Source organism: Leptodactylus fuscus, chromosome 1 (assembly GCF_031893055.1).
Source record: "Leptodactylus fuscus isolate aLepFus1 chromosome 1, aLepFus1.hap2, whole genome shotgun sequence".
NCBI lineage: Eukaryota > Metazoa > Chordata > Amphibia > Anura > Leptodactylidae > Leptodactylus > Leptodactylus fuscus.
This window is the reverse complement of record NC_134265.1, coordinates 94411520-94425557: the sequence shown is the minus strand read 5'-3', so window position 1 is coordinate 94425557 and position 14038 is coordinate 94411520. Positions and strand designations below refer to the sequence as shown.

The window sequence follows — 14038 nt, the reverse complement described above, 5'->3', positions numbered from 1 at the left end:
GAAACCCCAAAAGAAGGAATAAGAGTGAAATTCTCTACACATCTGCGTTCGGTATTCCATTCGGAGGGTTCGCTTGGGGACTCCCCGAACGGAAACTTATACGCATTAAAAAGCAGTTAGCTAAGAAACCATACAGTCCGTGTGGTTACCATTTGGTGTCCGCACATTTACATATGGAAACAATCTGCAATATGTACATGAGATTAAGAAAATCTCATTGGTTTAAATGCTACTATATTACACTATGGATTTTCCACTGTGTACAAGCTGCAGCATGTACACATAGCCTAAGAAAGAAATCATATCCAATGTATGCACCGCCTCATTTCTGTATACGGTACTTATAGATATATATATATATATATATATATATATATATATATATATATATATATATATACCTTCAGATTATTTCAGCTGGTTCTCACTGTGAGTGTATGGGATCTAAATTTGTCATATTTTGTTTTAATGTTGTGTCCACTTTTTTATTATGATTTACTCTGGTTGCTTTATTTTTATGGTGTGTATTTTTTGAGGGGGGGGGAAGGGATTGTGTATGGTTGGTGGTTTCAATAAATCATGATCTGATTAAAAAAGAAGGGAATCAAAAGAATACAGGGGTTGTCATTCACATCCTGCAGAGCACAGTTCTGCTTGTTAACAGACTAAACAAAACGCATGTGTAACCCTGGGTAGTCTAATCCTATAATTCTCCTACACCAAGTTAGCATAACAAATAAGGTTACCTGCACTCAATGCTAGGCACCAATGCAAAACTTGTGACCCACACTTACCATGTACTATGTATATTACTGGTTTTTCTTATGTTGCAAAGGGGATTTTAAACTAGCACAGCAGCCCCTTTAGCCATAATCTGTATTTTCCATTGTTCCTAGTAGCAAGTATAGGTGCAGCCCGTAATTGGCAGTAGTCAGCATGAAGTTACCAAAGCTCAAGTGCATCATGTATGGGCACCCTAAGATGGATGGCAATATGACTGCATAATCAGACCAAGTAGGGATTGTTGTACGGTCTGCATATGAGAAAATACAAAGTAAAATAAAAAAATTATTTTACATGCGTTAGAACAGTTAAAACAAAATGGTTTCCACAGAGGATGTCCCTAATAATAATTTATTATAAAAAGTTCATTTAGATCATTTTGCTTAAAGAATATATAATCATGAACTAAAATGTTTACAGCAATACTGGAGATTAAATCACCATTTTTTTTACTATATTGGATAAAGGAGATTTTCGTACTACACTTATCATGCAAATAGGTGTTCGACAGCATGACAAATAAGTGTTTGCACTCTGACCGAAGGGAATCCTAGTGATCATGAAAACGTTGGTCCCCGATTTTCCAATTTAAATGGAACAGTGATGCCCATGTATGACCACAGTTTCATTCGCTTCTGTGACTGATGGAGATAGGCATGTATAGCACTCTGTCAGTTCCACAGAAGTGAATGGATGGATCAGTGGTCAGACAAGAGACCGGTGAACCTTGTTCTCCTAATAATTTGCATCCCAGCATGTGCAGACCAGCTAGTGAAATCCCCACAATCAATTTATATATTTTGTCAATATGGTACAAGTGTTCTTAGTGTTTAAATTAATGTACAAACAGCCACAGTTTCTTCTCCGTTTTCCTTTTTCATCACTGTAAATCCATCTCCTTCCCCCACAGTCTCTACTAGTTGCGGTTCCCTGTTACACATGGGACACAGTTTATTTCGTATGACTGATGCTCTCATCCATATTATAAGATTCCATCTTTCCCCAGAAGTAATGGGAAGAGCTCCATGAACTTGCTGACCTCTGTGAAGAATTCCATGACCAATGGTATGTTCAACCTCTATATACCTTCTTTCATTGGATGGCACCTGAGTAATGCAATAGAGAGACTTGAAGTGAACTATCTTGTTTAGAAAGCTTTTTTTTACACACTCTATAAAAATTAAAAAAAAGTCAGGTAGCTCAGCACAAAAATGAATTACTCCCTCCTCGCACCACCAATAACAAAAAAAAACAACAACAAAACCACACAACACTAAACACAGTACTATAATCTCCACCTGTATATCATTGTGGGTCTGGAACTGAAGCTGCATCATAGACACTGTTGTATGATGTCTATTCTCCACCAAGGTGTAATCCTAGTTTAGCGGGTATCATTCAACCCTACATGGCACAAATCCTAAAGAATCACAAGGTGTGTAGTACAACTTTAAGGATGTGATTCCTTGGAGTGCTACCGTATATACTCGAGTATAAGCCGACCCGAATATAAGCCAACCCCCCTAATTTTACCACAAAAAACTGGGAAAACTTATTGACTCGAGTATAAGCCTAGGGGGGGAAATGCAGCAGCTATTGGAAAATTTCAAAAATTAAAATGGCCGAGTTCTTGGGTGCAGTAAGTGCTGGGAAAGGGGAGGGGGTGTTTTGGTTGTCTGTCTGCCCCTTCCCTGAGCTTGAGGACTGGGTTTTTTACCCCGACTTGGAATTCAGCCTGGCTGAATATAGGGTATCTGCAGTGCTCCTATTAACCCCTTCCCGACGGAACAGGAGCACGGCAGGTACCCTATATTCAGTAGACCGGGCAAATTCAGACACAGGGAGACCTAATGTGTATGTGTTTCACAGTCATTTTCTACTTTGAGGGCAGGTTCACACCAGCGCCCAATCTCCGTTATGCAGGTTTACGTTTACTGCCCGAGAAACATTCATGGGTTTGAAAAGTCTCTGCCGGTGAGCGTCTTCTGCTCTCCGCATTGAAACCGTTTTTTTGTTTTTTTTTCAGTCGGACATGCAGGACTCTGTGTCCGGTAAAAAACAAAACGGTTTCGCCAGGGGCAGCAGAAGACGGCTCACCCACAGACACTGAATGTCGGTTTCTGTCTTCTGCCGACAGAAAACGGAAACCTGCATAACTGAGATCAGGTGCTGTGAACCAGCCTTTATATGTATTCTAGGGAAAGGAGTGATTTAGAACTTTTATTTATTTTATTTTTTATTATATTTTTTAAAACTTTTTTTTTTTTCTTTTTACTATTTTTTTTAAGTGTATTGCCGTCAATGGGAGATTCTCTACATTACTATTACGGCTGGTCATAGACCAGCTGTAATAGTAATATAGCGATGACAGGCTGGGAGCCTTCATTAGGCTCCCGGCTGTCATTGGAACAGGTCGGCTCCTGCGCAGGAGCCGACCTGCAACTTTAAAGGTATGGGGCCGGTGGGGACCGGCCCCGGGGGCTAATTTTGAACTTGGAGGGGGGAGGGCATCTCCGGAGGGCACCTCCACTGTAATGCTTACAGCGGAGATGCCATAGCTTATGCCTACAATCAGAGATCGCAGGCATAAGCTTCAGCATCTCTGCTATAAGCATTACAGCGGAGGTGCCGGTTTCTATGGCGACCGCTCTGCAGAGCGGCGCCATTACATTTACAGACCCGGCATCCGGACCCGGCATCCAGACACCAGGGCTGTACATTAAAATCTGCAGAAGTACTTACGGTACTTCTGCTAGCAGGCCAGGAAGCAGACACGCCGGGTCCGGGCCTGAGCTTACGTGGCCACGTCACCCGGCGTGTGATGGAGCGGTGGGGGGGACGGGGTCTGCTATCCTGGCCTGCTACCAGAAATGACCTGAATATAAGCCGAGGAGCACTTTTTCAGCACAAAAACTGTGCTGAAAAACTCGGCTTATATTTGAGTATATACGGTAATATATTTAATAGGTGAAGAATTACCTCTCTCATGTCAGAAAAGTACAGGTTTCCATCAGTGAACTCTTTTCCTAGTGAAACATTCAGAGTGACTTCAGAGTTGTCATAGTGGCAGCTCAAATCTAAGTCTTTATCCACAGAATACTGTACGACAAAGGCTTTGTGATTATCCAAGCAGCCCCCTCCCCAATCTGGATATAAAATAGAGGCAAGGGGGCGCAGATATTTCTCACGGAGAGGAGTAATGAATGACTCATCTAATCCAAGCTCATTCAGAAGGACCTAGGAATAAGAGCAAAAACAGGTGAAGTGTGTTAAACTCCTAACAGCACATTTTTTATTCACAATGGTTAGGTTACATTCAGACTGTGTTAAAACCACAGTAAAAATGTGCATATTTTTTCCAGTTTGCTTTCATTTTACTCATAAAATTGCTTTCATTTTGCTGTGATTTCAGCAAAATCGTGGTGAAATGCAAGTAACTGCAGTAAAACTAAGAGCTATATACTTATAGTTAATGCAATATCCAACAAAGTTCAAGGGGGTTAACTGCAAGCCAACAATTGTATAGTATAAGTCTTGGCCTTCTTAATTATTTTGACCCAGGGTGACTGCCTACTTCTTACACCCTTTGGATTTCTATATCTTTGATTTTTTCTATTTGCTTTCCCCTTTTCCCACCTTCCCCTATCTTTGAACCTTTAATACAAGAGCTACACCAACCGAAGATGTAGCGACTGCTTAAAGATTTTGTGACTCCCTTCCTGTCTATAGTCCATAATGCTGTATTCACACTTGCCAGTTGCAATATGGCATCAAATACTGACGTAACATTCCAAGTTTTTGTTTGCATGTGGTATTATGGATCTATATTTTTCAGATTTGAAGTAGGCTCTGACCAGAGCCAACAAGACCATACTAACAAGACTATAATTTACATAATCATGATAGTGAAAGAAAAATACCCCATAGTTATTCATTGTGTTTGGACGTCCCTTTTCCAGTTGTGATTTCTCAAAGTTTTCAAGTTCTTCTATGAAATCGCTACAAAACTGAGGAACAAAAACCGGGAAACAATATATCCTTTTGCCTAAAAACACAAAATGGGCTATAACTATACATGTCCACAGTTACACATAAGAAGACACGCCAGTGCATGCTGAGTACATACAGACAATATTTTGGCCAAACTCAACAAATTTCTATTCTTGAGGGTTAACATGGATACAATAAACATGGGAAATAACACAGAGCAGAGAACAATATATAGATAATAGGAATAGTTTTCTCTAATGTGAACAGTTGCAACAGGAGTGTGGCTGCATTGTACAGCTAATATCTCTCCAGTGACTATGTGGGCACAGTGGTAGTGGCCGTACATTACTCTGATTTGACAATACATCCACACGCCTCAACTATCTGAAGGGAAGGGGTTAATTAATAAGTACTTCTAAAGAAACGGCTTAATAAGGGTACTGCCCAGAAAGATCTCACAGCATTGGAAATATTAGTTTTCACTGGAGTTATGCTTTATTACCTGGGATTGAATGCAGATGATTTAAAAGACCTTCCAAACTTGCACTTGGAGACTCACAATAATGAACAGCTTCTAAAAATTCTTCAGTGAAAATGGACTCCTTTTAGTAATAAAAAGGTAATTATTAGACAGCAGTTCTGTTTTCACCATCATATTTTGTGTAGTAAGGTGCAGCCAAGTTAAAGAGGACCTTTTACCACCTGTGCCATACAGCACTTACATCATTTAATAGGCATGGCTCCATTGATTCTGGCACAGTTGGAACTTTCTTCTCTAGCCTCCACCAGTCCAAATCAATCAATGCTGTTAGGCTCTGTACTGTGTGGTGGGAGGTGTCAGGCAGGAGCGGACAGGAGGGCGTAAATCAGAGTCAGAACTAAAAAAAAAAAAATCACACCCCTTGCCTTCTCCCGCCTTACACTGCCAACCTGACTGTATAGAACTTAAATAGCATATCAGGCACAAACTAACAGCACTTATGGAGGAACAGTGGGGTCTACAGAAAAAAAATAACAACTCAACCATAATCGCTGCAGCACCTATAAAGTGATGCAAAGATCTGGACTTGGCCGAGGTGGTGAAAAGTCCTCTTCAATATGATCACTCTTAAAATTCTGCCACAATCAAGGAAAGGTATCGTGAGTACAAGTCCTATTGTTTAGCTTTACCTTTTATGTTAAATATATTTTTAAGACTATTTGGTGACATTTTTTAACTTCTCATATTACCATCTATATATTAAAAAAAATCCTCAGCATCTGCATTTTACACTGACTATAAGTCTAAATCTAGGCTGAACGCTTCCTGTTTTTTTTTTAGTTCTCTTTTCAGCAGCCATTTCATCATCATCGGTTGGATTACAATGACAGGCAGCACCCAGAGCTAATGATCACTGCTCACCCTTTCCTGCTTATTACTCTGTGACCAGTGCAGAGGTCACTGCATATCTAAAGTACTATCCGATAGAAGTCAATGAATATTTCCAGTCTATTGTATTTATGGTCAGTGTGACTGCAGCTCAGGTAAGATGGCAGTCCCCATAAACATGTACAGAAAAAAATATCCAAAAAATGTACAATCAGAAAATAAAAACGTTACAACAAGTATTTTAGTATCTGGTTTAATAATAGAAAAATAATCAAGAAAAATGCCACAAAGTTTATTTTTAGCTGCATTTATTAAATGAATTAACAACTCTTTTACTTATGGGATCTATAGCAGCCCATAGTTATAGTGGGCAGGTAATGGAGTATTTCCTATTCTTACAGCTGTGAGCGCTATGACAGCAGATGGTTCTTACCTAAAGAAGAAATAAAATCATATAACTTAGTTTATCTCCCTTTCTCTTTTTATTTGCCATTGACAAGTCTGCAGAATATTCGCTTATCTTAGGGTGCATGCACACGGAGTAACGCTCCACTCATTCAGACACGTAAACACGTGTCAGAGTGACCGCTGTAAAACAGAATCCCTTTGACTTCAATGGGTGCCGGTCTTATGCGCGTTACACATTGAAATCAATGGGAGCCTTTTAAACCCATTGATTTAATGTGTAACACGTGTAAGACTGGCACTCATTGAAGTCAAAGGGATTCTGTTTTACAGCGGTCACTCTGACACGTGTTTACGTGTCTGAATAAGCGGAGCGTTACTCCGTGTGCATGCACCCTTAAGTTGGTTTAATACACAAGTGAAGAGTGAAAGTGTGCGTACCTAAACTAAACTACCAGCCTGATACAGAGATTTCTAGTGTGTACACAGGCGTGCCAACTTACCTGTAAAATATATACTTCTGGGTGCAATGGTTTATAGTGAATTGAAATTTCTGCCTTCCTTCGCTTTGATTCTTCTGCCAACATCATTCTTCTTTGTAACTCTTTTCTAACCTGAAAAAAGTGTTTTCATCATAGTAATATATAAAATGTAGTCTTGAAGAAATCTACAGCATATAAAGGGTCTCACACTTATAAACAGACAGAAAAAGGGATTGTTGTTGATAGCAACCAATCACAACTTCAATCCTTATTAAAATATTGGCAAAATTAAAATGCCAACTATTGTAGTTGTTTTCAGAAACACCACTTTTTCTTTTTAACCCATGATGACAAAAATCTAGGAATCTTCTGAGATTTTACGTAAACATTGTGGTGACCTTCAGTGATAACTATAGAAACAGGAAAATCTATGAAAATATCTGGGGAAATCCCAAACAGCTGTCATCATGCAGGAGGTGAATGTAGTAGGTGGTCATTATAATACTTTACATAATACCTTGAGCTGTGAGGATCAGTCCAGGAGCTATCCCTCCAAATTCTTCCATAAGTGTATCAGATTCCATGAGCACTTTTTTTTATTTATTTATTTTAATAGCAAGATTGAGGTAACCCCCATATAGAAGACATAAGGAAGACAGCCTACTTAAAAAATAAATAAATAAACTAGCAGGAGGACCCGGCTTCGCATGGGTATATTTATTTTTTTGTTTGTGTAGTGGCTCCATAAGAATTGCTTAGCTTTGCACTGGTGTATTTTGTATGTCGTTTGTGTGTGTGTCCATAAGCATCATGTGATCATGTGTATCTCATTTTGGATATCAGTGAAAAACCTGCAGTTGGTTGTTATGGATACCTGGAGTAAAGCTGTGTGAATGTGACCTTGTGTAACAGTGCCATCCACAGCGCCCTGCCCCTTTAAAGCTGACATACAGCAGTGAAGAAAAATGGCTGGGTTGCTATGGAAACCTTGAGTAAAACTCTAATGTGTGGTACTCTGTGCAGAGCCGCATATCTAGTCCTCCGGTGTGTGGTACTGTGTGCAGAGGCGCGTATCTAATCCTCCCACGTGTGGTATAGTGTGAAGTGGCGCATATCTAATCCTCCGGCATGTGGTATCGTGTGCAGGGCGCGTATCTAATCCTCCGGCATGTGGTACTGTGTGAAGACGCGCATATCTAATCCTCCGGCGTGTGGTACTGTGTGCAGACGCACGTATATAATCCTCTTTTGTGTGGTACTGTGTGTAGACGCATGTATCTAATCCCTCGGGCGTGTGGTACTGTATGCAGATGCGCGTATCTAATCCTCCGGCGTGTGGTACTATGTGCAGACGCATGTATCTAATCCCCCGGAGTGTGGTATTGTATGCAGATGCCCGTATCTAATCCTCTGCCGTGTGGAACTGTGTGCAGACACACATATCTAAGCCTCCGGTGTGTGGTACTGTGTACAGACGCATGTATCTAATGCCCCGGCGTGTGATACTGTATGCAGATGCGTGTATCTAATTCTCTGGTGTGTGGAACTGTGTGCAGACGTGCATATCTAATCCTTTGATGTGTGGTACTGTGTGCTGAGGCACGTATCTAATCCTCCGGCGTGTGTAACTGTGTGCAGATGTGCGTATTTAATCCTCTGGTGTGTGGAACTGTCTGCAGACGAGCATATCTAATCCTTTGATGTGTGGTACTGTGTGCTGAGGCACATATCTAATCCTCCGGCGTGTGTAACTGTGTGCAGATGTGCGTATTTAATCCTCTGGTGTGTGGAACTGTCTGCAGACGAGCATATCTAATACTCTGGCGTGTGATACTGTGTGCTGTCCTGTGTATCTAATCCTCTGATGCGTGTATCTCAGTTTGGATATCAGTGTTGGATTGTGTATGTGGAGTGACTGTGTGTATTGCAGTTGAAATATGAGTGAAAGAGTTGCAGGTTTGTATTGGCTAATGGGGGTCATTGTTTTGGGAATGCTGTATCTCAGCAATGGTAGGTCCCAGCGAGTTGAGACCTCGTCTTAAACCTTCCCAGACACCTGTAGTGTCTGTGTGCCAAATTTGGTGAAGATGAGTCAAGTTGTTTGGTCACGTATAAAGAACAGACAGACAGAAATCAATTTTTATTCTATAGAGAGATATGGGAGTGTAATGATGAGAGCCTCAGCTATGTATCTTTCTTGGAAATGTTTTTTTACTTGTTCATATCAGTCCTACACATACCTTTAGGAATGTTGTGTTTAAGCTGTGTTTACATTGGTGGTTAATTCGCTTCAGTGGTTTTATATGTATAACATGGGAGATTGGCCTTTCTGGCCAGCCAGTTTATTACCCTTTTCCCCATTTCCTACCGTATGTAACAATGTTTTTATGTTCTTTTAATGTTACAAGTGGAAACATTTAGTTAGCATCTGACATGTTTCAGTAAAAACAAAATAAAAATAGTATGATGACATCACCAATGAACTAGTGCTAACCATCTTTTTGCCTCACCATTTCCAGTACATGAGCAAACTTCTCAGCACCATGGCATCCTCTGTTTTGTAATGCCTAAAACATCAGATAAATCTGATTAAATATTGTAATATTAATTGAAGATACAGAAAGCATTCAGAATGAGATTGTGAGCTATATGTGCAGAACCATGGCAGTAGTGTCTTCACTGTGTGGTAATCGTGCTAATAAATCACAATTCCATCACACTGTGTGAATATCACCTAAGGCTCAAGCTACATGGTGACATAAATGTCATCTAGCTAAAACAGTCTGCAAACTATCATCACTGGGTGTAAAAAGAAAGTCAAATTTCAGACTAGACGTATCACAGTTACATGTGATTTTCATTGCAATCTACAATAATGAAAAAAAAGCTAGAGGCAACAATACAGATAAATTTTTTTTTTTTTTTTTTTTTTTAGCATGACTATGTTGCATAACACATACTGCTGTTAAACCCTAGCCTTCCTCTAAAGTTATTTAGGCTGAGGCCCCACATTGTGGAAATGCAGCGTTTTTGGGCATTGCGGAAATGCAAGCATAGCATAGTGAATGCAATTTTGTCTAATCCCAGCCCCACACTGCAGAAAAAAAAACGCTATGGAAAAGCTGCGTTTTTCAAAAATGCAGCATGTCAATTATAGTTGCGGAAATGCTGAGTTTTTCCCTCCATAGATTTCTATGGAAAGTGTGAAAACCGCAGCAAAAACGCAGCATGATAAATGTGTTGCGGAAAATCCGCCGAAACGCTGCAGAAAAGCATCAAAATCCGCAGACAAAAACTCACTGTTTTGCTTGGTTGAGGCTAAGGCCCAACGGCCGGAACTGCTGTGCTAAAGCACTGCGGGAACAACCACGGCGTGAACACATCTTGGTTCTTCCCGCAGCGCTTTGAACAGAAAATTCACTGAATTTTCCTACGCAGACTTTCTGTTACAATTATATCAGTGGGAAAGCCACTGGTGTTTCCGTAGATATAATTGACATGCTGCGATTTTCAAAACTGCAATAGTTTCGGAAATCACAGTGTGTCCGTGTTGCAATTTTTTTCCACAAAGTGGGCATGGGATTCACATGAATCCCACTCACTTTGCAAGTATTGTAAAATGCCGTGATTTTTCCAGTGGCATTTCCACCGTGTCCAAATCGCGGCGTTTCCAGCCCATAATTCCTTAGGATTTTCAAAATAGCCTTTCAATTACTTTCATTGCACATGAGAAACTTGAGTAAAGCACGACGAAAACTCAACAGAAAACTCATGTGAATTTCTGCAGCACAAAACTGAAAAACGCGATGCGTGTTTTTTTCTGAAACACAAAATGCTGCGTTTTCTCTGCGTTTTTTTTTTACGCTGCATTTCCGCCCAGTGGGGCCTTAGTCTCAAGAAGTTTTAGGAGAACCATTGTATGCATCACAAACCAAACCCTATTGGAGGTCTCTGATCTCTCATGAAAGGGTTATTCCCATTTTATAATATGATAGGTCATAATATTCTGGCTGGTGGTGGTCCAACTTTTCGGTCCACCTGAATAACCACATTTCATGACTGCCGCTCCTCCTCTCTTAGGATTGTGTAACCAATGAATTATAGCATATCAGAAACTACAATCATTTACTACAGAGGAAAAAAACATTTTAATGTTGACTATAACATATATGAAGATGATAAATAGGTAGCACAGTAGCTTAGACATGTCCCCTTAAAAAAAATAATGAAAGACCTGTCTGTAGTGAAACTATGGTACTTGCAATAATACTTACACTACATAAGCCTCCTATAAGTAATGATTATAAGTTCTGTATCTATAGTACAGCCACAAATGTGGGGCCTTAGCCTATAGCTGATAAACTACTTTGGCTCTGTTCTCATCTCCTTTGACAGCCTGCAGTCTGTACATTGAGAATCTATTATCCCCTGAGCTCTCGTTTATGTACTGAGATGAGACCTGGATATAATGTGTAGAGATCTTTATGTCAGATAGGATGGTTGTGAGGCGAAGTTGGTCAGGGGGGCCACAAGCTGAGCTTTTGCATCAGAGCCCATGAGCTGGGTTCACACCAGCGTTGGCTCTCTATACAGGGATTGTGGAAAGAAAAGCGCTGCAAGAAGGTGAGAGGAATTGACACACAAATATGCATCACTTTTCATTATAAAATTAAAGGTGCTCCCATAAACAACAGTTGTCACCCATTCACAAGGTAGGTAATAAATATATGTTAGCTAAGGGTCTGACTGTTGGTTCCCCCACAAATAACTAAAACAGATGTCCTGGACTCGCCTGTGTGAGTGGAGAGTTAGTGCACATACATGACCACTGCTCCTATCACTTCTACAGGACTAAGATCAGGATTCAGTACAGTGCTGCATTAGTCCCACACAAGTGAATGACACGTTGGTCACCTATGGAGCGAATATTGTTCTTTTTAGCTGCTGAAACAAGGCTCTGAACTGCATTAGGCCTTTAATGTACCTTTCACTGTATCACTGATTCCAGAACAGTCAGAATTTTTTCTCTCTCCCCACTGTTCTTGACTAATCGATTCGGTTTTCTTTTGGTATATGATATGCTATTTAGGATCAGGTGGGCAAAGTGAAACAGGAGCAGATATGGGATGTCATTCATATAAGAGGTAGATAGCATCAGAGCTCAATATCACACCCGTTGTCTGCTCCTGCCTGACTCCATTCACCTGACAGTACAGAGCCTAAATAGCACTAATTGCTGGGGAACAGTGGGCTAGAGGACAAATTCTAAAGCGGAGTTCATACCTGTGCCTGATCTCCATTCAGGGATTCTGTCCCCGAATCTGCTTGAAAAATACAGAGAGAAAATTTGGGCAGAAACCGGGCGGATCCGATTGCATTTTAAATGAACTGGGTTTCCATTTTTTTTGGATCCCCAAGCAGACCCAAGGAATGGAGACCCAAACGTTAGTGTGAATAATAATAACCTAGAATAACTGTTATCTACAGCTCTGCTGCAGAACAATCAGGTCAGCTAATTGCAGTTTGCCAATAAAGCCCTCTCTGGTATCTCTCTATGTAAACACACAGATTACTCTAATGCTAAGCTCATACTAGCATTTGGCTTTCCATTCTTCGGGTCCACTCGGGGACCTGAAAAACAGAAAGCTAACCCGCTTAAAAAGCGGTTATCCGTGTAACTCTCATATACTATAATTGGGTCCACTGGGTTTCTGGCCAAAAAATGCAAAGAGAAAAGTCCTGCTTCATGTGCATATTATTTGATCAGCATTTATATTAGATTTCTAGTAATCAGAATACATATTGTGATACTTCATAGAGTCCTGTTCAGCAAGCTGGGGGGAGGCGGCTTTGCCTGTTTGATAAGGAATACAGGAAGTGAGAAGAAGAGACAGCAGGTAAAGTCGCTGAAACAGGGAGATGGGAAAACCCCTTTCAAAGTATAAAAAGCCAGACTGGCCATAGGACATCTGAATCACCAATTCTTACTTAATATGAAGGAGCAGACAAGAATGATACTACCCTCTCATAGTCCCTGGTGAACTGCTGCACATCTGTAAACCTGACATGGAGCTGATACTCCTCTAGGAAGATGTTATCAGTGTAGAAACAGGCGCAGATGTAGGAGGGCTCACTAGCCCCGGCCGTCATTATACACAGCTGTACGACCCCCTATTACTCCATTCTGTGTACACAGTCAGTTCCGGCTACAACACATGACTACTCCGCCTCCGTGTAGTCAGAAACCGTCTGCAAGTTGTCTACCTCGGGGCTCTAGACACTCACTGACTGTACTTCCTGTGCGCCTGATACAGCGGCTGTCTAATGGAACACGGTCCCTTATGCAGCTGGTGTCGCATTAAATGAGATCCCCCCGGAAACATCTAGCAGCTGAGAGCACAGCAACATGGCATGTTTTCTCTCAGTCATTGAACCCTATGCGTTCACGTATCACTGAGGGTCGGTCACCTACCTCCATAGGGTGGTGCTAGGCATGGAGCCTCTGCAGGTGGCGGAGGAAGTGGTGGAGACCAGTCCTAACAAGCTGGAGGATATTTACAGGCTGCTGGCCGAGGGATCCTTCCCAGCATCTTTCTGCTCCAGCAAGAAGAAGAACTTGAAGAGATATGCCCGCAAGTTTATCCTGGAAGGTAAATTCCCTATCTGACCCCACAGGAGACATGTATGTAGTGTCTAGTCTGTATTGCATTACATCTGTGTAATGCTATTAGTTGAGCACACTGTAAGGCGACGTTTACTTTGGCAGTTTGTGCACAATAAAGTTGTTACATTGTGATTGTGTGTGTATGTATATATATATATATATATATATATATATATATATATCAAATCAAATAGGCTTTATTGGCACGTCCGAATGGATATTTGGCAAGCAACATATATATATTATATAATATATATATATATATATATATATATATATATATATATATACACACACAATGTAACAACAACTTTATTGTGCACAAAGTGCCAAAGTAAACGTCAC

The 14038-nt window shown here is 40.7% G+C and overlaps 1 protein-coding gene across 1 annotated transcript; it reads right to left on the bottom strand.

Annotated features, from left to right (window-relative positions):
* Positions 1-1205: 1205 nt before the first annotated feature.
* Positions 1206-13239, bottom strand: OGFOD2 (2-oxoglutarate and iron dependent oxygenase domain containing 2). Its single transcript, XM_075262468.1, has 7 exons — positions 13051-13239; positions 9540-9596; positions 7051-7161; positions 5276-5375; positions 4704-4828; positions 3763-4020; positions 1206-1889 (listed from the first exon to the last, which is right to left on the bottom strand). Exons 1-7 carry the CDS (start codon positions 13177-13179, stop codon positions 1614-1616), a joined length of 1056 nt encoding a protein of 351 aa, XP_075118569.1. The 5' UTR covers positions 13180-13239; the 3' UTR covers positions 1206-1613.
* Positions 13240-14038: the final 799 nt, after the last annotated feature.

Excerpts from the sequence above, each read along its gene's own strand:
- OGFOD2 (XM_075262468.1), bottom strand. The coding sequence starts at position 13,179 with ATGACGGCCGGGGCTAGTGAGCCCTCCTACATCTGCGCCTGTTTCTAC. Across the intron at positions 9,597-13,050 it reads TCACCAGGGACTATGAGAGG|GCATTACAAAACAGAGGATG; the intron begins GTAGTATCATTC and ends CTGATGTTTTAG. Across the intron at positions 1,890-3,762 it reads ACTTTTCTGACATGAGAGAG|GTGCCATCCAATGAAAGAAG; the intron begins GTAATTCTTCAC and ends TGCATTACTCAG.